This window comes from Plectropomus leopardus, chromosome 8, assembly GCF_008729295.1.
Source record: "Plectropomus leopardus isolate mb chromosome 8, YSFRI_Pleo_2.0, whole genome shotgun sequence".
NCBI lineage: Eukaryota > Metazoa > Chordata > Actinopteri > Perciformes > Serranidae > Plectropomus > Plectropomus leopardus.
The window spans coordinates 23,969,677-23,993,548 of NC_056470.1; the positions used below are offsets into that span (position 1 = coordinate 23,969,677).

Sequence of the window (23,872 nt, forward strand, 5' to 3'; positions counted from 1 at the left end):
GAGGTTGTTCAACCAGCAGAACCAGTGTACAGTAAGTAGATATACCATAAAGTATTGTGCAAAGCAAGAAACTTGCAGGACTAATGTGAAAGGCTCTACTGTCGCACCCTCACACAGAAGTCATCCACTAACACTTATGAGAGGACGGCGTATTTATCAAGAGTCAAAGGTACAGTTGATAACTTTTAATAAAAAAGAACTTTGTCGTATTTGTGGAAACTGTCACTATAACCACACGGTATTATATGAGACAGATAATCTGTGAAAAACAAGAAAAAAATCACATTCCTCTGCCTCCTCATATTATTTCTAATAGCACTAATGCACCTGAACGAAAACAACCAATCAGAGCCGAGGGGTCTCTTAAGCAGCTGTTAATCATTTCAGTTGTCAGTTACTGCTCGTGAACTGCGGTCAAACAGTCAAACTAGGCAGCACTGATCAAATATGAATCAAGATTCAGTTACCGGATTACCTATTTCTCACTTTAAATGGCATTAAAAACATATTTTAGTGTACTGTTTAGCTGTAAAATAAGAAAGTTTGTGACCCAGCTACCATGTTGTTAACGGCTGAGCCGAAAAACGAACCTTGCTTTCATGTGGCATCAGAATAACTGGAAAAAATAGTTCCAAACTGGGAAAATTCACCAGAATGCTCCCTTGTTGGAACAATAACTCTGAAAGTTGGCGAAAATGTTGGTACACGAGTAACATAACTGACGTATTATCACGCAGAGCATGGCAGACAAAAGTAAATGTGAAAACTTTCTTAATTTGCATAATGCAGGTTAATTTTTTGCTCACTCGCAATTTGTAATATGTTACTAAGTTGTGACCGTTAGTAGCTGACCACGTAGAATGACCTAGATAAGATAGAAAGTTATTTATTAGTATTAGAAATATTCTAGTAGTATTAGGGGATGTGCTACTGAAGCAGCAAGTCTGGGACAAAATCATTTTGTAAAATAAATCTTCAAAGTGTTATCAACGTGCCGTTTAAACACTGAGCAATAAAATACACAACACATCTCCTTTGTAGTGTCCATGTTTCCACACAGAGACTTAAAGCTCATTAACGCAGCAAAGTCGGAAGAATGAATTCTCAACTCAGAAAAAGGGACTATCTGAGGAGTATGTGAATGCAGTATGAGCACTGCTAACCAGCTGGAGCTAACTTTCTTATTTTACAGCTAAAACAGTGCACTAAAAGATGTGTCTGAAAACATTTTAGGTGAGAAATGGACAATGTAGTGACAGAATCTTGATTCATATTTGATCAGTGCGGTCTAGTTTGACCACGAGAAGTAACTGACAGAACTGACAGCTGCATAAGAGACTCTTTGGCTCTGACTGGCTGTTTTTCGTGAGCCTCATTAGGTCTAGCAAATGTTATGAGAAGCACAAGGAAGAGGGAGCTGATTAAACCATTTATCTTCTTTACTTCTGTGTAAATGTAGTGAGAGTTTCAGCAAATACGACAAAGGGTAATTTATTTATTTTAAAATAAAAGTTAATAACTGTATCTTTATCTCCCTTTTGTATGATGGAGAAAGGCTGTGGGCTGAGCAACTTATTATACTGTATGTCTTTCAGGTGTCAGATTTTTGGACACACATAGAGTTTGTCATTGTTATAAAAGAGGAAGTTAAGCTGAGTGTCACACCCTTAAGACAAACAACTACAATCCTTCTAAAGAAACAGAAAACCTAATTGGTCATGATCATTCGTGATCAAAGAAGTGCTGTGTCAGTGTTTGTTAAATAGATATTGGGGAAATATTTATGATTTACAAGTTCCTTGGAAAGAGATAATGGAAAGGTAAATGTGTGACAAAAACCACGACGGTGAACAAACACAATCCACCGCTACCACAATGTTTAAAAAACTCAATTATTTTTTATTAAACTTCTATCTTTATGCAATCTGTATATATAAAAGTTCTAAAGCCACCAGCCTGAGACTAAAACAGACAGTGAGGCGATCATGTGTTTCAGTTTAGTCCTCATTATTCATAACCAGCGGCCTGTGACAGACGTACGTTAACAAAACCATATAAACAGGAGACATGATGAACACGGAGTGACAGACGGAAAAAAAAGGACCACACAATGATGTCTTGTGTAGCAGGAGTGATTAGAAGTAGTCCATGATAAAACAAGCGTGTGGACCTTGTTAAGAAGGAGCAGGCAGAATAAATAACATCAATGTTGGTTTGCCCTCAGTTCAGGCTGTCAGGCTGCAACAGTCTCTCTTTGTGCTCCGCTGACAAATGACTGGACACTAGCACCAGGCCTGTTTTTGTTTTGTTTTTTGAGAGGTGGCCGACTATTGTGAAGATGTGTTGGGGCGATGGCATCTGCAGCCGTACCCAGTGTGTGCATTTACACTACATGCATTCTCCTGTTCAGTAAGATTACACATGTTACAATGCCGTGGAGAGGCAGAGCTGTGTATGCGTCATAGTGTAACACTGTGTTCATCTTTTAAGTCTGTAAACCATCATCTCACTTGTAATTAAACATATCGACCACATATGAGGAATACTTTGATTGGTGATTCTGGACATAGCATATTTTCCATCATTATTATTAATTCTTTTTTTTTCAATTCTCTTAAATACAATATTTTACATGTCAGATTAAATACGGCTTAGTGTGCATGATGTGTGTGTTTCAGGGCCAATGTAGTGGATGTTTTTTCCCCTCTTTACGCTACTGGCACTGTTTCTTGTATTCTGTGATGGAGGGCTGGGCTCTCGATGGAGAAACTTTAAACTCCACAACACCTGCAAGGACATAAGGTGTGTGTGCTTGTGTGTGTGTGTGTGTGTTCAGTCACTGTCACTTGTCTCGCTGCTGGGGTCTCCTTGCACCTTGCTGCGGTGCTGCATGGCACGGTGGTAGGCCACCTGCACTGACTTGCGGATGTTGGACTTTCTGCCCTCCAGCATCTTCTCCTTGTCCAGCTCCTGGTCCACGCCGAGCGGCACCAGCTTAGAGCGCGGCAGCCACTGCCTGTACACACAAACATGTACTGGAGTGTTTAATCATTTCCAGTCAAACAGAGGTACAGTACATTTAAAGGGTCAGTTCACCCTAAAATCATACCTGTTTTACCTCTTACCCGTGGTGCTATTTATCAGTCTAGTTAGTTCTGGTGTGAGTTGCAGAGTGTTGGAAATATCAGCTGTACAGATGTCTGCCTTCTCTCCAGTATAATGAAACTAGATGGCACTTGGCTTGTGGTGCTTTAAGCACCAAAATAAGTCAACAGCAACGTCTCTTTAGGAGGCTCATGCTTGTGAAGTTGCAAGATGTAAACATAAATGGTGAGAAAAAATATGTATTCATAATTTTAGGGTGAACTGTCCCTTTTTTTATTACAGCGAAACATGTAGCAATAGCTAAAACAAAAAATAAAAATTCCTCTGTGGGAATTAGGGGATGAGTTTTTCCATATGGAAGATAAATTGTATAAATAAGTCCTTGATTCTTAAACTCTTGACTTTATGCACTAGGGTTGCAGCAACCCAGATATGAAAGGTAATGGTTATCATACCGTGTATATTTGCTTATCCACGATATTGACAAAAAAAAAGCAACTGGACAGAGAAAGTCACATTTATTTTAGTTATTTTCAACAGATGACTTTTTACACAAACTCCCATTTCAAAAATTGGATTCAAGCTTCAATTACAGCAATAAAGCATTTCTTCAACCAAAACTTACCCTTCTGTTTTCATTTCTTAAAGGGTCATTGTGACTGATAATAATAATAATAATACTGTAATACCAAGATACAGTGAATCGTACTGTGAAAATCTCATACTGTTGCAACCCTATGAGGCACATAAGAGGCCGTGACCTGAAAGCAGCTGAACATCCGTCTGCCCTCGTAAGAAGTTCACAAAGACGGTTAAGAGTGACACTGGCTGTTGTCATCAAGTTCCACAAACAATGCTTTTCTTCAAACTTAAAAGCAAACCTTGAACATAGGTGACTGCACAGCACATGGTGACCTAAAAAACAACCTGTTTTTTTCCCTCTTCTTCCATTCTCAAAAACCACGTTTGCCCTACTTCTGCTAAATGTTCTGCGCTTCTTTGAACTACTGCCACAGAGTGATCTGTGTGCACACATCCAGTGACAACAGAGGTCTACTTGTGTCTTGTGTTTTACTCTACATTATTTTTGGAAAAAAAACAAACTGTAAGCGCCAACAAACAAGAAGAGACAAACATAATGATACAATCAGAAAATATAAAAAGTTGAGACGAGATACTGACCAAGTTCTTTTGTTGTCAAAGAAGAGGACGAGGAACAGGTGCTCCCTGGCCTCCTGGGTCATTTGCTCCCCGAGTTTCAGCACATCCAAAGGAGGGACAGGAATCGGGACACCCCGGTGGAACACCCCCTCCCTGGGCATCTTCGGGTCAATTATCTGTAGGGAAACGGTGGAAAGAGGAAGGTCAGACTCACAGTCTTTAACCTGCAGAATGTCTTTATTTGGTTTTTGTTATCTGCATTATCCACTTCTTTCTCACCAAAGCAGGATACGAAGGATATCCTCTGCACTTGGCCCACACCAGGTCCAGAGCTTCCAGAGAAGAATAGTCATCAGAGGTCATCCAGCATCCTGACCTGGCCCGACCTCGCACCACTGATGGAGGGCATAGAAAGTCAATCAGCATTGCGCAACCACTTCTAGCTAAGTGTTTATTACATGGTACACCCTTTCCTTCGAAATGAGTTAGAAAAACATACACACATATCTGTGATGAGGTAGCTCGGCCGATTGTGAAAGATCAAGTTGCAACAAGATTGGACGAGCGCTGGGTGTTCTTTAACAATCACTCATGGTTGTCATTTGAGCTTGACTATTTAACCTTTCAAATGCTGACTGCTATTTTCTTTATCTCCATGTTCTTTTGTTCTTTTAATCTCTCTAAAAACAGATACAGCAGCTGCCACGCCTTAAACTTTAAGCTAAAAATGTTTTCTGTGCATGTACGCTGATCAAAAGTGACTGATTCTCACCTTTTAGTAGCTTTGAGTTTTTAGCTTTTACAATAATCTATAGAGAGGCAAATATTCTCCCCTTCCAGTGGACCACCTTGTGACCTTATTTAAGACAACATTCGTACTGTAGTTAAAGGAGAGGAAAACATTTTTGTGTTTTCTGTTTGAATTGTACCATCAATTTAAAACATTATTGTGCAAGTCAAAAATGACAGTTTTCTGTAAAACTGTTTAAGTATAAGACTGTGAAAACACATTATTAGAAAGACACCCGTAGGCAACATCATAACTTTCTCTATCACTCGAGCTACCATGCTTGATGTAATTTATTCATACGAGTAAAAGGCTAACTTCATCTTTCCCTCTTGATGAAAAGATCAGGTAAGATAATGTATTTGTGCGGGAAAGATGGCCCAGTTACGTCTCTAGCTGGAGTTCATTTTATTGCATGCGGCCAAAGATGTGGTTCACTGAGCAGTTTCACACAAAACTAAATGGTACTATGATAAACTGTGGCTTTCTTGACTTGCAAAATTATTTTTACAAACATCATATATGTAATTCACTGCAGAACTTAAACAGGATCAAAAAATTATTTGCTTCTCTCCATCAACTACTGTAGACAATTTTTCCAAAATAAGGTCCCATGGGGGAAACTGGAATGAGAGGGACTGCCGCTCAATTGGGCCATTAGACCATAGACAAGCAAATTAGTAGCTGTGTTCTGTCACTGCGTCCTATCCTTTGTATCTTTTCTGGTGGAATAAATGGGAAAGTTTGTTCTTCTTTGCATGGAGTGCTGCCACAAAGATTTATTAAAAAAAAAAAAAAAAAAAATCCTGAAATCTAAGGGGTACCACATGTTTTATTATATAGATTGGTCTCCAGGGAAATGTAAAAGACATTATGAGTCACAGAGCAACCTTTAAGAAATGTCAAGTTATTTATATACTTTTGATTAGTGTATAAATCTGAATCAGTGTCATGGCAACATCATCAGTAAAGGTTCCACTGGTAAGCACTGAGTCAGTTCATATCAGATCAATCACAAGTTTGGTTACAGAATCGAAGATATTGCAGTTTGTCTTTACTGAATTACCCACCACATCACGATTCAAATCATTCGTAGAAGACGCTCACCGCCGACATAAGTAGAAACTAATTGTGTATGCATTGACATGTGGGTGTATGCAGGTCTGGGTGGGGGTTTGAGGGTGAATGTACTTACAATGTGAAACACTTCGCGATCCTCCGACTGAGTAGGAATCATTTTCTGTGCCTGACGTCTCCTCGCTGCTGTCCTCCTGGAAGGCCGAGCGCGAGAATGAGGCCTTTCCTCGGCCCTGCTTGGAGGGGGTCGTACTGAGAGAGAGAAGAGAGAAAGGACTATAAAGATCCATTGAAATGTATTTAAAGTTGCAATCTAACTGGTTAGATGCATTATGGTGTTAACATCACGCTTTAAGCCTTGCTTAAGTAACTGTTACGGTTAAAAAAAGAGGTTGCAGATAATCTCATTTGCTTGTGGTTTTATACTTGTGTCTGTTTGCTGCTACTAAAAGCAATTAATACATGTTTAACCATATCTCATGCCTATTACAGGCTGATGAATTGACTCAAATCAAAATTATTTTGTGGCAGACTTTGTACTAATAAATGCATTATTGTCCTAAAAATTCATAGAACATTTTATCAGGATGAAACTTGTGATTTATACCCCTAGTTCAAAGTACATATAAATCTGTACCAGCCCCTCAAATGCTGTAATGCAGTAATATAAAAAAAAACAGTATTTTAGTTTCTTGTTTGCAGTTTTGCAGAAAGTTTCACGCTGTTTCAACTGTTTCATGGTGATCAGCAGCAGCCGGGTGCAGTGACTCCCTGGAGTCTCTGCTGGCTGCCTGGAAATATCAATGTGATGACAAGACTCCAGAAAGTCATTTGAGAGCAAATAAGCTTATTAAGCAAAATGTCAAACTGTTCATTTTACCTGCATCAATTGATTTTTTGGCTTTTGGAGGCAGAGGACCTCCTTCAAAGACTTACAGAACCGCTGCCCTGACATAACATAATCTCAAGAATTTGGTACGATAAATAATTGCTATCTTTGTCTGTGTGCTGTACAGCAGGATCATCTGGGGCCGCATCCATGCCGTTTTAAAACAAAAACCATCACTGTATAAGAACCATCCTACATCCATTCTAATATGCCTGAAAATGTACATTTCATGACCATTTTTTGTGTACACTGGGCTTATGCGTGCTGATCTACACAGGAAGCAGATTGTATACTCTGCGGCTGGTTGCCAAGTTACAGAAAACACTATGGAGATTACAAAAAATAATACCATTTCTTTGCTAGGTCGAACGACATGGTGGAACTGTTACTGAAAGTAATGCAAGTATGAGGCAGTCAAGGCAGCGGTAAACAGATTGGGAGTGGTTGCAAAGTAAATGCACAGACATATTTGAGGAGTATTGGCCGTAAGTATTATCCATGGCCAGAGGAAGCCTTGGAAAAAGGAAAGGAGCACCCACACACGAAGAATAACATCACAAAAGGTATGTAACCTTAGCTATTGTTTTGGCTTGTCAAGCTTTGACTGACAAGACCAAATTGGGGAGCTGGCGTGGCTGTCTGTGTCATCAGTTCCCAAAAGTCTCCCTTTCTGCCTGTCCAACTAAAACAGTCATTCCAAAACACCGGAGTAGTGTGGACGCTGTGTGAGTGTGCTGGAAACTTTGCTGTAAATCTAAAACAATGCCCTAATGTTTGTGCACTGATCACCTGGTCCTGTCAGAAGCTGCACTGCTGCTGCTGCTGGTTGTGGATTCAGAGTCTGAGCTGGAGCGAGGGAGACGAGACTCACTTCTGTACACACGGAAGCTCTCTGTTACTGGCTGGTTTCCGCCATCGAAACCATTACTTGGCAAACCTGAGGAAAAGGGAGAAAAAAGTCATGTGCATGTGACTCAAAAATTGTTCGTTAATGTTCATTATGCATTTAGCTACCGCACCTGGAAGCAGGTCGTCGTTATCGCTGTCGCTGTCAGAGCTGGAGCTGCTGCGGGGGCTGCGAGGCCTCTTCCTCTGCCTGCTCGGTGACAGCAGGGCCAGCTGAGGGGGACCAATGGGGCTCTGGCTCAACCCTGCGCCAGCGTAACCAGCATCCCGGTTCTTTGGGGGGCGTCCCGGCCTTTTGGGGGGTCCGGCCATTTTTTGGTTCTTCTTAGAGAAGAGGACAGATGTTCGCCGGCCCACTTCTGGAGCGAGGACGGACGAGGACACACTCAGATCTTGAAGGGGAGAGAGTGGAAAGTAAGTAAATGTTTATATCGTCTGAGAGGCTAATACCATTTTTATGTATATTTTTCATCTTTTTGGACGCACCTTTTCCACCAATCTCCTGGCTGCTGCTTTCTCCTCCCTCATCGTGGTGTCCTGAGGAGGACGGGTGATGGGGGAGGGAAGAGCCCCGCTCTCCTCCTCCCACAGACTCCCGTCCCCCCATACCGGAGCCTCCCTCCCGCTGGTGCGCAAGCTTTCTCTTGATGACACTGATCTCCTTTCTCAGAGCTTTGGCTCTACGAGACTGACCGATGCTGTGCTTTCCCGAGCTGACCTCATCGAGACGTGCCTGCAGGTAATGCAGCTGCTCTTCCAGCGGTAGCCGTCGCCTGTTCTCTGGCAGGAGCAGGTCTGTGAGAGGCAGGGGAAGACTGTTAGACACCATCAGAGACAGAAAGAGAGAACAATTACAAAGGGAGCTTGAAACTGAATTATTGTCATGCGCCACCAAGAGGCCGAAAAGCTTTACTGTTCCCTGTGAAAGCTCGAGCATCATCACTCTTTTTTTGATACTTTCAGACAGCTTCACAAGTATTTAAACTTTTGAACTCCAAATCTGTGCAGTTTGTCCCAGAAACATGGGAAAAAAGGAGATGAGAAACTTAGGAAGAAATGTCCAGAGATTGCAAAAAAAAGATTTTTTTTTAACTTAAGTTTCTTGTGGCCTTCTTCCCATGTCTTTGAAAGAAATTAAGTTAATTTTCCCAGGGTTTACAGGGTTAAGACATATTTTTATTTAGCATCTTACCCCACATACTGTTTGTCTAATACTGCTCCAGCGCTCAGCAATAGTGACAAGGAATGTGACAATGAAATTTATTCACATAAAGGAAAAAAAAAACGACAAAAACAAAAGTCAAACCTAGAAAGTTGAACTGCTACATATATCTGCACCTTTCCGTCTTTTTTTTTTTTTTTTAAGCGTAATCCCTACTTGACTCATGACTCATGTCCCAAAAAAGGACCAAAGTCCTCTTCCTCAAGGACTACCGCCCAGCAGTTAGTCAAAATCCGCCATCTCCTCCTCCCTCCCTGACTCACAGGACTCACTTCAGTTTGCAACCAGGCAAAACATACCATAGCTCCCCACATTATGCTGTTCATAGTGCCCCAGGTGCGGTCCAGGCTTGTCATTAAACTCAGAAACCTCACGACTTAACACCATGATCCTCTGTGACTGGATCCTGAGCTTCCTGACGGACAGACCCCAGGCTCTGTTGATAAGCACCACCACATCCTCCAGCCTTACGTCAATAGTGTTGCTCCCCCAGAGCTGTGTGAACAGCCCTCTCTTGTACTCCCTGTTCACGCACGACTGTGTGGCCACACTCAGCTGTGACAACACCCAACGCTGTGATCGAGCTCGCTGACGAAACAACCATAATCTGCCTGATCACTAACGGCAACACGACGGAGAGTCGTTCAGAGTTTTGACATCCTGGTGCCAAGACAACAACCTCCATCTCAGCATCAGTAAAACTAATGAGCTGACTATGGACCCATGTCCATCAATGGAACAACTTTGGACAGAGTCAGCAGATTAACCGTGCGCAAACTGGCTTGTCTTCCTCCAAAAATATGGACAGAAGGCAATGAGTAACAAAAGAAGAAATTAACCAAAAAATTGCAAGAAATTACTAAAAACTTTGACGAAAAACTACATTTTTGTTTGTTTTTTAAAGTAGGAAATGACCTGGAAAAGATGCTTAAAAATACAAATTTTGTAACATAATTTTAAATGTCATTTTTTGATAGTAATAAATACATTTTTTCCAGAGCTTTTTTAGTTTTTCCCCCCAAGACATTTTTCTTTAGCTTTCTTAAAAATAATTTTCGAAATCTACTTATTTCTTGCAATTTGTGGGACCATTTCCTTTCTGATATGCTTGTTGCCTTTTTTACCTGTTTTTTTGAGAAATCACACCGATTTGCTCGGGGTAGATAGGTTTAAATGTTTGTGAAAGGAGTCTCGGAGCAGCACAAGAAAAGTGATGTTGATCTAGGTTTCAAAGGGTTAAAGTTCCTTGGGGTTCACATCAGTGAGGACCTGATTTAGATAACAACACTGACACTATGATCAAGACTCGAAGACAGCAGCTCTTCTTCCTCAGCAGGCTGAGGAGTTTCACAATGGACTCCCTACTCTGCTACCTCCACAGGTGCACCATTGACAGAATCGTGACTGGCGGCATCACTGCCCGATATGGCAGTTGCACCGCTCTCAACCGTAAAGGCATTATAGAGGGTGGTGAAAAGTGACAAGCACATCACCAGGATGGAGCTGCCATCGATGAAGGACCTCTACACCCAGCAGTGCAGGAGGAAAGCCAACAGGATAATCAGAGACCCAAATCACCCCGGACACAAACTGTTCTGCCTGCTGTTGTCTGGCAGACTGTACTGTGGCATCTGTTTACGCCTGTGTGTACATATCCAGTACTACTCAATGCATTTTTTTTTTTATATTTACAAATTTACATGATTTTAAAAATATTTTAGGCCTATACGGTACTGTGACTTCCGCACTATTTTATGTCTCACATTCCGATTTTTTTTTTGAAGACTATTTTATGGGGGCTTTTTGCCTTTTTTAGATAGGACAGCTTTAAGTGTGAAAGAGGGAGAGAGGGGAGATGACGTGCAGCAAAGGCCGGAGGCTGGAATCAAACTCGCAGCCGCTGCAGCAAGGACATAGCCTCTGTACATGGAGGGTCCGCTCCACCAACTGAGCCACTGGGTGACCCCAAATTTTACTTTAACTTGAATTATTTTCTTTTTTATAGATATTTGATGAGTGTTGTTAAGCCGGGCTCAGACTACAGGAGTTTTAAAATTCCAGCAGCATGCAACTTGAAGTCAAGTTGCATCACGCACACAAGGAGACACTTCAAAGATGCTCTTCTCTTTACTCTAAAACACGCACACACAACAAGATTTTTAAATAATGGCGCACCCCCACACAGGAGGATATTATTAATATTTTTATGCCAAAGGGAGCCTGAACGCGCCACATCATGTGATCTCATGGGGAAAGCAGATGTAAACAAAACTGAGACCTACATGGTGCCACAACATGCTGTAATGTTAATGCATTTCAGTAAGAAAACAGCCTCAAGGGTTAAAATGCTTGCCATTGACTGTCAACCCTGTCAGCTGCTCCATGCTGATGTAATCATGAGCTTAATCATACAAATATACACAAAATAAATACTAAATATCAAACATGTTTGAAATTATGGGGGCAGCCCAAAAGAGTCTATGAGCACTTTAGGAGGTTTAAGAAAATCCCAAACTCCTGTAGTCTGAGCCCGGCTTTCAACGGTGCCTGAGGCTTAAGATGTGATTGCCATTTCTTCTCTGTAATTGTTGCACATATGATAAGAATCAGTGATGGAAGAAGCATTCAGATCCTTTACTTAAGTAAAAGTACTAATACCACAATAAAAATACTTAAAATAAATTTTACATAAGCGCAAACAATACTTTTTAAAACTTTACCTTTAAAAGTAAAAGGTATCCAATGCAGAAAAAATCGAAAAACTCAAAAGTATTTAAAACGCTAGAAAAAACTAAAAACTCTAAAAGAAATTCTAAAAGAAAGGATACCCCAAAAAATCAAAATTATTTAAAAAAAGGGAAAAACACCCACAAAACTCAAAACTATATAAAAAAAGACTTAAATGTTTATCAAAATAGATGGCAATTGATTTTATGTCAACTGACTGATTGATTAATGAAGCAGCCATTGCAACTGCACTTGTAACTAAAGCTGTCAGGAAGTGAAGTAAAGAGTGCACTATTTCCCTCGGAAATGTAGTGGATTAAAATTATATTAAAGTGACGTGAAAAGAAACTAATCAAGTACAAATACCACAAATTTGTACGTACAGGTCTTGAGTAAATGAACAGTCACATTCCACCACTGACAAGAATGAAGAACTTGAACTCGTCTCGCGGTCTGCCTGTCCCTTTGTGCCATCCACACTCCACCTGCTGTCCTCCAAACATGTCTCTCCCACCCTAATTCCCTCCACTATTTCACTCACATTTGTGAGATAATGAAGAGTAAATTTTCATCCAGCTTCCAGCCGGCCAAATCTTCCTGAATAGTGAGAGTGTGTAATTTTAGAACATATTTTTTTGTCTCCAAACGCAAGGTATCAGTTGGCCACCAGAATGTGGTTGGACATCCCAGAGGTTGTCTTTGCCAAAGCGAAATCATCTGAAATATTTTGCCTCTCACCTATTTTTTTGTTCACTTTGGTGCTTGAGAGAAAAAATGCTTTGGCTGCCACAAACCTCCCAACCAAAGAGAAAGATGTTCACTTACCATCTTCATTAGAGGACAAAGGCCGGTCTCGTTCTCTATCCCTGTCTCTCTCTCGCTCTCGTTCTCGCTCCCGTTCTCGTTCCCTCTCTCTGTCTCTCTCCTGGTCACGCTGACTGTCTGGGCTCGGCTCTCGTGGGAGGTGTAAGCCAGCCTCGTAGTCGAAGCCTATCCGTTCAGCCTGACGCCTGGCGGTTCTTATGACGGCTCCGCCCATCTCCCTGAGCCGGAGGGCAGCGCGGTAGAAGACTGTGTCCTTGGCGTTGTACTTGAGGCAGTTATTGACTATGAGGCCAAAGTCTGCCTCAAAGGCCTCAAAAGTGAGGTAGCGATGGGACTCCAGCAGGTTCCACATGGTCTGAAAGTCCATTGGAGTGTCAATGTGGTCCAGGTAGTCTGGCACCTGAATAACAGAGAGCAGAGATCAGGCAGAGGCAACATCTGCACACATATGTACAAGGAATTTTCAGTGCAGATGTGAGTGTGCAGAAGTCTGAGTATGTCAAACATTAAATTAAATTACTTTTATTCCTATATTATATACTTGACTTTTTTATTTTAGCTTTTTTTCTTATATCTTAATTCTGCTATTTCCTTATTTTCTATTCTCTGGGCCCTTTCATGTTTGTTTTAAATTGTATTAAAATGTCTTTTACAATGTGTTTCTTTTGCACTTTGTCTCCATGTTTTTTTCGTGTTTTATATACGGCATTCTGAAATCCTTGTTGCTGAAATGTGCTGTATAATAAACTTGCCTTTTCTTGCCTTACAGGTCGGGATAAGAGCCTGACCGCAACTGTAATTTTGATTCAGCTAACAACATTAGACAGTGGGTGATATATCAGTCTATTTATTTTCTACATAAACACACAAAAAGTAGCGATCAGGACAGCACTCTGATTTGAATTTCTAATTATATTACATTAATAGACAAACAGTTTTAGCAAGGATCTTTTCAATTTTGTTACTAAAGAGTTAAATTAAAGATAGTGAACCAGGATACTATACAAATATAAAGTTTGTCATTTTTTTTCCATTATAATAATTTCAAACATAATTAGAAATTAAATGCAAATAGATAAAGAAGGAAGATATGACATGTAATTTAAAATGCATGATTTATTTATTTATTTGTTATTTATTTAAATTTGGTCCTGTGATTTTATTGATGCACCAAGTCCTGAGTACTGAATTCTGTTCTTCATGTTTACAGTATGACAATAAAGTTTCCTTGAATCCTTGAATATCAAGTCAAACAAACAGAGGTGAGAAATATGTACAAATGTTATCAGAGTTCAAAAAATGACACTGATATGAGAAAAGAACATGAGCTAAAGTGAATATGCAACCCTCTCGAGTGTGTGTGGAAGTGTGCATTTACCTCTGCCAGAGGCACAGGCTCAGTGAAAAAGTTGTTAGTGTCTCTTTCCTGTAACTGTTCCAACGTACTCCTCAACAGCACCAGGAAGGGAGTCAGCTGCATCTCCAGCGCCATCTCCTGCACCTTAATCTGAAAACAGACCCATATTTGTAAACAATGCACACCTGCTGATTGAAGAAATACATTTAAAAAATCTGTGCAGTAAAAACTTGTATGTGCACAGAAATTCAACTCAAATGTTTGCGTGTACCCACACACACACACACACACACTAAGCTGCCAGTAATGAAGGAAAGTGTTCTTATCTCTGTATAGATCTGATTTGGTTGGAATACCTTAATATGATTAGTTAAATTAAAACTAATTTGTATCTCACTGTCTCCCTTTTGAGTTTTTCCCTCTTGCGGATGAGCTCCACCAGCAGCCTGGCTCTCTCCAGGTCGTGTCTCAGTCTCTGCCAGGCCTTCAGCTGTTCCTTTAAAGCAGACTGTTTCTCCTCGCTGTCCCTCTGCAACACACACAAACCCACAAACATGTTAGAATTAAGCAAGTACAGATTCACAGAAACACCAAAATGAGGTGCAGCATTTTTTATTTAATCACCGGAGGGAGTTGTGATGGAGGCTGTGGTGGGAGTGGGTCAATGTGTCGTTGGGACTGCAGGTGGGTTTGGAGCCGGCGTAGCAGAGGTACGCCGTTACGGCTTTGTCTCTTCAGTGTCCAGTAGCTGTGAAGTCGCTGCATGAACTGGCTCTTCCTGGGTACCGTCAAGTTACTGGTGATTTTGCTCAGCCTGGAAAAAAACAATTTCTCCTGTAACTCTTGTAACTCCATGTCAGGAATGGGAACATTTCTATATTGTAAGTCTCCCCTTTTCCAGAAGGTAAGAGTGATTTAGAGAACAGAACTTCAAGAGCAAACAAAGATTAGTGTACAATTGACACAAATGAACCTAATGCCACAGTTCCACTGCATGGTACAGCACAGGTCTATCCAACTCGACTTTCTCAGCTTTTTTGGCTTTTCATTAGCAAAAGTTGTAAATAGTACTTTGTACTTTTTTAGGTACCACTTCAGTCAAAATTCCAAGTGAGCTGAGGTGATACTTGAAGGTGGAATTTAATCACTGCAGACCACTGACATCAAAAAAATCATCAAAAGTACAACACGTTTCCACGGCAGCTGCTCCATCAGTCTGATCTGATCAGATCGACTGATCAATTATCCATCCTGCTACTCAAACTCCACAAACTGCTCCTGAGGAAAAAAGTTGGGCTGAACCAAGCAGTGCAAATGAGGCAAAAGTCCTGGTATTGATCATTCTGGCACTGGAAAACCTGCTTATACACACACTGTTTTGTATCAAAAAGTACTCATGTTTATATGTGTCTTGGAGTACATACAGTACAGGTAAAACATGTAGTGTGTTCGTACCTATGGGGTGGTATGCAGGGCACAGACACCACGGGCGCAGCAGCTCTTCTCTCTGCTAAGATCTTCCTCGCTCTCTTCATCTTCAGCCTGGACTTGGCCTTTGCTCTTTTTGCCCGCTCAGAGCTCCACCCCTTGGAGTCGTCATCGTGGCCAATGCTGGGCTCGTCATCTTCCTCCAGCTCTCCTTCACTGTGAGATGACCCCATGCTGGCGCCGCCTACTCCCCCTAAAGGTCGGGCAGATCCTGGGGGCGTGTGGATGTCACAGTACGCTGTCTTGCGGACGCTGAAAGACGTGCCGTTGGCCCCAGTCTCTCTGACAGGCTCCATTTTCATGTAGAGGCCCGCCTGCTGTGCACAGGTGACGTGGAAGGCTGTGTAACAGTTGGCTTTGTGACACTGGATGCAGGCGCCTGAACCACGCTGCTTGCAGATGTAGCAGGTGAGCTTCCAGCGTGCGGGAGGAATGTGCTCGATGCTGTCGATCGGCTCCAGAAAGACTGTGTTTGCAAAGCAGACCTGAGGAAAGGCAGCAAAAATCTCTTTATTGCTATAATTTTATCAAAGGGTTACGGCAGAAATGAGACAACAGACTAATGTACCTTGCTAATCTGAACATTATTGGGATGGTTCGGATCTTTTCGGAGTATAGCGTTCAGTGGATGACAGCTGGTACGCTGGTAAGCAGGCAGGAGTACAGATATGGAAGCTAAGCAATGTGTAACTGTGAAAAGGTCAGCAGCAAGTAACTGTAGCCATTATATCGCTTTCTCAAAAGCCAGACTCCGTCGAGAAAAATAGTAATTTAACTTTGCTGAATAGGGAGCTGGTAGTCTACTGCTGCCTCAATTAGTAAGTTTGTGTTATTGTGTGACTTCAGTGTTTAAAAGGATTGGTTTAGATTCATTAAAGTCACACAATAAAACAAACTAAGTGATCAAGGCAGTGGTAGACCAGCAGCTCACTTGTTTAGCAAGCTAAAATTACTATTTTTGTCAGTGGAGTCTGGTGGCTTTGACAAGAGCATAGATTGGTATCTGAAGCAGTTAACGGCTTCGCACTCGAAAAAGGCTGTCTGCGATGAGGTCAAGCTGTAAAATTATTTTAAATATAGTGTACACTGAACCTATTATTGAGTTGTTCTGGGTGGGGCTGTTTTTTTTAGGTGGCTAAAATGTTTTACCACAACAGTGCATTGCTTAGCTTCCGTGGCGGTAATCCTACCTGCTTCTCCAAACTGAGGGCGTGCTGACTGACATCTACTGTATGTTATACTCTGACTATGGATAGGTATGTCATACAATCCCATTTCAAAAGATCTGATGTGTTTCATCTGGGTATAATGTATATCATTTTAGTTTTGTTATGCAGTCTATGCCTTAAGCACCTAATGCTGTTTATCAAACTACTTGCATTTAAAATGCAACTGAACAAATGACCATCCATATACATGCAGCTGCAGTATGCAGCTACTGCAGAAAAACTAAAGCAACTTTGATTCTGAGTGAAACAGACTGATGCTGAGAGCTGTGTGCACAGATGAACACAGCAGAATGCAGAGCACCTCAACATCTGCAAGATTATGTAACTCTGATTAAGAGTGCACGTAGTGGTGTATGGATTTACCTCTGGGATCCAGAGGGCACACACTACATGTGCCCACCGTGCATCGTCCGTCTGTTTGAAAGCACCTCCCTTGTTGGGACAGAGAGCGCAGTCCACAGCTCTGCTCGGCGACTGCAGGCAGCGCCGACATAACCATTGGCCCTCTGGGATGTAGGGCACACCGTAGCACTCTTGGTGCACTGCCAGATTACACATGTCGCAGAACAGGATCACATTGCTGTTCTGACACTCCCCATCGTTACAGATGCAGCAGACAGCATCTTCATCGATTAGGGTACTGGGGTCAGCCTGAGGGAGAAGAGGATAAGGAGAGATTTCAGAGCGTTGGATGCGTTCTATACAAGTGATCAAATGTTATTTTTCCCTCAGCTCACAAGTTCAGGTACCTTGTTGTGGCTCTCAAAGTAGGACTCCTTCTCTAAGCGGTCCATGAGGTACTCAAAGACCTCCTGAGGGATGGGTGTCACACCGTCACGCCGCCGCTTGTCGTTCATAATGTCAAGCCAGATGTAGTCTTCCTCATCAATGTCATACTCAACCTCCTCATCCAGCTCCTCCACAGATTTATCAATATACCTGAGCAACACAGATAAAAACAATAGTTTATATTATTACATTTATTTCAAGCTGACTCAGCGACTGTAATACACTTTTTCCCGGCCTTCTGAAAAATACAACTGACCGACCTCAGCTCATTCAGAACTCTGCAGCTTGGCTATTAACTAGAAACAGTAGGAGAGAGCATATTAGGTCAGTTTTAGCTCCTCTGCACTGACTTCCTGCGACATTTAAAATTCATTTCAAGGTCCTCCTCCTTGTATACCAAGCTCTAAATGTGCTTGGACCAAGCTACGTTGCTTACTCCCTTGTTAACTATTTGCCTTCACAAACACTGCGATCATCTGCTGCTGGTTTGTTGGAGGTTCCCAGCAACAGCCGAAAGAAACTCAGGAATGCCGCCTTTTGTTAATTACGCCCAAAAGCTGAGGAACACACTGCCTAAAGATATAAGAGAAGTCAGCTCACTAAATACTTTTAAAAAGGAAGCTAAAACAATATCTCTTCACTCCAGCCTTTAACTGGCTCTCTTTCTGAAACTCTCTTTTTTCACCTCAGACTGCTGCAGTTCTTTTAAAATGTTGTATGTTACTCGATTTTATAATTTGTGGTTTTATGATTTCCACTTATTTTTGTATTTACTCTGTTTCTTAATGTCCTTTTATATTGAATTGTCTTGTTGTCGTGCTTTGAGTTCATTCTGTCTGTATTTATGTGAAGCACTCTGTGCTTATAATGTGCATATTGTAAACTCTTGTTTTGTCATCTATTGCATTTATCATTATAGTTTATTAACTATGTGCTTATTGTTTGTTTGTTTTTTTAAATTGTATGTAAAGCACTTTGAAATTTGTTTTGGAAAGCACTTTATAGATAATTTGCTGTTGTTATTAGTAGTAGTAGTAGTAGTAGTAGTAGTAGTATTATTGCAAGATATAGCTTATCATTATTATTATATAGTACATGTGTGGAAAAGAAATGTAATTAGGTGGGAGTTCAAAAATTATAACTTTCTTTATAAAGAGGAAATTTTAAAAATATGAAGAATCTGAGGTTGAATTAATTTTCTGATACATGCAAGACAACAAGCTGTACAGCAAATTGTCTTTAAAATTCCTGCCATGCACTTAACAATAATCCTGCTTTAACTCTCATTCCCTGCTAATTATTAATGAACCGGATTATTACCTGTAGTAAGATGATGGCCGAGGAGGAGCATCAGGCCTCTCTTGGTCCAGCTCTCTGAACACCGCCTCAGGGAGCTTGACTGCAGGCCCCGACTGAGCGCTGTGATGATGAGACGAGCCATCCTTCTTCTTTTCTTTGCTCTTATGCTTCCCAGATTTTGGGGTGGATTTGCCCCCATTAGAAGATGGGATATCCGGCCGGTCCTTGCCACTCCCTCCTACCTCGCTGCCTCCAGCTCCACCATCACTCCCATTACACACCCCTCCGCCACCACCACCAGTACCAGATGTTGGAGCATCCTCCGCGTCACTGTCCTCCTCTGACACCACATCAATGTTCTCAAAGATGCTGATGCGGTGGATGCGTCCTTGAATCTCCAGCTCCACCATGCGCTGCGCCTGGGCATAGGTCATTGTCTCTCTGCCCGGGGAGTGAGAGTGATCGGACCGGGTGGGGCTACCAGGTGTGTTCCCCCCGTGCCCCGGTCCTCCACCTCCGTTACCTCCACCATCATCCGTATCCCCTGACCCGGCCAATGAGGCACGAGGAGGTCGTCCCTTTCTCTTTTTCTGGGGCACAGTCTGTGCAGGAGTTGGGTTGTCGTGGTCATAGTGGTACAGGTGATACTCGATGCCGCTGTAGCTCTTGTAGACCTTACGGCAAGTCTCCACAGGGCACTCGTAAGGCGGCTTGGTGGCCCGCAGATTGTGACAGAACGTCTTTACATCAAAGTCCAGCCCCATTGTGCCAACAGCCACTGCTGGGACAGATGCTGTTCAAGTTTACATCTGGAAGAGGGGGACACAAAGGCAGGAGATTTAATTACAATAGTTAAATAGTTCTTTCAAATATAATATTATTCATATTGTAAAGAAGATGAACCTTGGTAATGATATTCTTAATCGGTGCAGAAATTGTTTTTCATGACGGTTAGAAAAAAGCTTGCATTACTCATAACTCATTTTACCAATATTGGATTATGCGGATGTTGTATATCAGGCTGCATTTAAAACCAATCTTCTTCCTCTTAATGTAGCTTATAATAGACTTTACAGATTTGCTTTTGGCTGTCATTTTACAACACATCATTGTACAACATATGAAAATCTTAATTTCCTCTCTCCTATCATAAGAAGACAGCAACAGTGCACACTTCCAATGCATTTGTAGATAAGAAAAATGCAAGTGCTTGCTATCTTTACCCGCAAATTTACATTTTTGTCTCCAACCAAATGCATGTGGCAAAAGACCAGACTGGCAAAAACAGCTACTTTGCAAAACGTAAAGGCCATGCCCCTTTTTTGGGGATAGAAAACCGAAGGTCCAACCAATTGTCATTCATCATAACACATTTTGTGTAATGTTAGACATGTTTTGGGATTTTTTATGAAAATATTTAAACAATACCCAAAACAATTTTCAAAACTTTTTCAATATGTTCCCTCTACTGCATTCGAGACTTTCCCAAAGCTCAACACTGACTGTTTGAGCTACCTTTTTTCCTTCTTTTATTAATATGGTTGTACGATTCCATATTTCACACTAAATGATTAATTTCAGTCTGAAAAAGCTATTTTGCTGTAATTTACTTTACTTAGTGTGTGTGTGTGTGTGTGTTTTGATGCATTGTGCATGTTCTCTGTATTCTTTCTCTGTATTCTTTGTTTGTATTGTAATGAAGAGTCTGAGAAATAACAAATATATCCTCATCACAAATTTGCTAAAACAACAAATCTACGGCAGTCGAATACTTTTGCATAGGACTGTATATCTAATTATGCTTATATTATTTTTGTTAAGGACGTTCTTGAAAACAAGATGGTAAATCCCAAGGTTTATCCCAAATAAAGAATTTCCTAAGTTGCATATTAGCTACTGTCACTGAGCTGTAGCAGATGGAGACACAGTCTAGACAAGTCGTGCCTGCACATTGTGCACCTGTTATGGTGCAGTCACGTGACCATGTCCATCACTCCAGTGGGAAACAAAATTGTTATGTTTGGTTACACAGTAACAGGTGCAGTTTAGCTCAATATTTTGGCTTCTGTTTCTTCCTGACTGCAAGTATGTCCGCTTAAATGCAGTGAAGCAAACGACTTGACAGTGAAGCCAGTTAACAGTAAATCCAAGCTTGTTTACATCTCATGAGTCCTGACTAAAACAACAGTGCACAGGACGAAATTTACCCCGATAATCTCCAAAATAACCAGAAAAACTTACTTTGAAGCCCCGCTAACGTTAGCCTTAGCATTTTGGTGATGCTTCCTCCTCAAACAATGAAACATTGACGCTGTTAGCCAGCAAGCTAACAGCAGCTAGCAAACAACAACACCAGCTCACTGCAAACAGCTACAGAGAAAACAGATACTACACACTAATTATAAAGAAGCTACTGCGTGTTTACGTTATTTTTTCATCTTAATCCACGTTTTGTGTTTCATTGAGCTCGGTACCGTTAAGTAGGTTAGTTTAATTCGCGTGCTAAACTGTAGCTGTATTCACAAGGCTCACGTTAGCTGCACAAAGAGGGCTGTTACTTAAACGCTGGAGAGTATTTTTGTGTAATTAACCTAAAATAAAACACACAAGTGATTTCAGTTTTACACACTGTAGCCTGGCTGTAACTTAGATGACCATTCAGCCCTCCAGTGTTTCCCTCCAATGACCTCACCCTGTGAATCCCTGATACTGAGCAGCAAAATGACATCTGATTTCACGACTTGATCACACTACTACAGCATGTGGGATCAAGTATATTACTTAATTAACTAGCTAGAGCCGATTGATTAATTATTATAATTATTCTCTATCACGAACTAGCTCTGAAATGTGCAAAAAAAAGAGGAAAATAGCCAGGCATGCTTCTGCATTAGGGCTCTTCTACTACGTGTTTTCAGGGTGCAGGGGGTTAAGACTAAATACTGAAATCACTGCATAAAATACACATTCAATTAACCTTTTTATTATCAAAATGTGACCGTATTTTCCAACAGACTTGGTCCGTTTATCGCTACAGATCAGGACTAACGTTATAAACACTTACTACTCCACGTTCCTCAAGACTGCGTGCTTCGGAAACCTCACCACAGATCGGACGGGTTGCAGATCGATTTTTAGATTCATTAGATAATCCCAGATGAGGTTCACAGGACGCGCAGGTACAGTGAAGTGTGTTTATAAAACAACACAATATCCCGATCATTTCATTGTGTTGGGAATAATTCAGGAACTCGGTTGAACAAAAGGGGTAACCGTTGCTGTAACGTTACGCCGCAGACGCGGGTTGACACATTCGCCAAACAAATCGGGGTCTATTTCTCGTCTTTTCGTGATAAAATATAAGCTTAATGCGCGTTTTAACCACGTCTTAATGATATTAAAAATAACGGTCTGTTCGGAGAGTTTATTGCATTATTTCTCATCTATACTCGACCAATTCTTTCCCACTGGTCATTTCGTGTTGCATGTTGCGAATCTGCGGCTTTGTTTCAAAGATGTCGGCAGGGCCCGAGCGCGTCACCCTTTCAAACAAATATACAAACACTTGAACATCATTTAAACATAAATCAATTACCACTAAGTTAATTTTGTTTATCCCTTATGTTTAAATCAACACCATGCTAATTATTATTAAAATAATTTCAATAAGATTAGGGACTGTTCGTTACTTATGACAGGGGGAGGGATGGTTAATCACTGGGGAGGTAGTTAGGGTCCGATCTCTATAAATCAGAGGACCAGGGTGGCTGGGGTGTTAATTACTATTATTATACAAAATCCTGATGCTAAAAAAGTATTGATTTTTAACTCTAGTCGTGCGTGCTGGTTAGTTCATGCAAATGCAATGCAGTTTATGTTTGGGTAGGACAGAGTAATTTTTGTCAAATACCAGTTTAAGCACAGTAATTTTTTTTTTTGACAAAAGCATTCATCATGAAAAATTATTTTTGCACTATTTTTTTTTTCATTATTTTTTGAGGCACAATGGTCTTCAAATGGGTGTATTTTGCATTTATTTCAGTCCTTTGAAATTGACTTGATTTACTCCTAAAACATTGGAGGAAGGCAATGAACAACTAAATGACCCAAAAAAAATAGCAAGAAATTGTTGAGAAGTTCAAGAAAATGACCTGAAAATTAGCAACAACAAAAAAGAAAGAAAAAAACTATAATAATCATACAAAAATAATTTTAATATATAACTATGGTGATTTTAAGCTTTTTTGAGCTTTTTAAAATGATTTTCTAAATCTACTAATTTATGCAATTTGCAAAAAATATCTGTAGATCCAGGGAGGGTCATGATATAAATCACATATGAAGGAACATCTCAGCCCCTACACTGACTAAAAGTACAGTCCCTTAAAACCTCAAAAAAGTCAATTAAAAAAAAAAAAAACACTGAAACAAACCATCAAGCACAAAATAATATTTATTTCTCTCTCAACATACGGTCTGTGATTAGAGTGCAGCAGGGTAGGGTGGGGTAATGCAGTGGGACATAGAGCAGGCAGAAGCAATCCCACAGTTTGAATACAAGCCTTTGACAGTCACAGCATATTCACCAGGGGGCAATGTTGTCCAGAGAGAAATGAGATGAGCAGAGTAGGAGGCGTCTGCTCCTCCTCCTCCTCCTCCTCCTCCTCCTTCTCTGTGCATCTCAGCTCCTCCATCTGATCACTGCATCCACATGAATATGCCCACAATAGTTATTCCTTCCTCTGCCCGCCATGAGTGGGCAGCCAGGGAGGTGGAACAAAACCAGATACAAGTGACAGAGAACAGAAATCTCTTACTACTGGAAGTATTTCACCAAAGCAGAAGACTCTGCATAATATCCTATAAAAGGTCCAATTCAAACCGAATTGATGGAATAATATACATCAAAGCAACCCCTCCACCACCACCACCTCTAAACAGTCAGAAAAAAAAGTACAAATATAAACTACAAGAAAACTGTACAATTCACAGCTTGGCAGAATCGGGGTGC

General features: G+C 41.0%; 1 protein-coding gene across 1 annotated transcript; it reads right to left on the bottom strand.

The window, feature by feature from the left end:
- Nucleotides 1-1,876: 1,876 nt before the first annotated feature.
- Nucleotides 1,877-22,145, bottom strand: brpf1 (bromodomain and PHD finger containing, 1). Its single transcript, XM_042491569.1, has 16 exons — nt 21,926-22,145; nt 18,883-19,670; nt 17,523-17,712; nt 17,137-17,424; nt 15,512-16,029; nt 14,681-14,870; nt 14,454-14,585; nt 14,078-14,206; nt 12,700-13,099; nt 8,412-8,720; nt 8,039-8,317; nt 7,809-7,956; nt 6,249-6,382; nt 4,546-4,661; nt 4,288-4,442; nt 1,877-3,016 (listed from the first exon to the last, which is right to left on the bottom strand). Exons 2-16 carry the CDS (start codon nt 19,623-19,625, stop codon nt 2,833-2,835), a joined length of 3,915 nt encoding a protein of 1,304 aa, XP_042347503.1. The 5' UTR covers nt 19,626-19,670; nt 21,926-22,145; the 3' UTR covers nt 1,877-2,832.
- Nucleotides 22,146-23,872: the final 1,727 nt, after the last annotated feature.

Coding starts and splice junctions, on each gene's coding strand:
- brpf1 (XM_042491569.1), bottom strand. CDS start 19,625: ATGGGGCTGGACTTTGATGTAAAGACGTTCTGTCACAATCTGCGGGCC. Junction 8,318..8,411: donor CCAGGAGATTGGTGGAAAAG/GTGCGTCCAAAA, acceptor CTCCCCTTCAAG/ATCTGAGTGTGTCCTCGTCC. Junction 4,662..6,248: donor ATCGCGAAGTGTTTCACATT/GTAAGTACATTC, acceptor GCCCTCCATCAG/TGGTGCGAGGTCGGGCCAGG.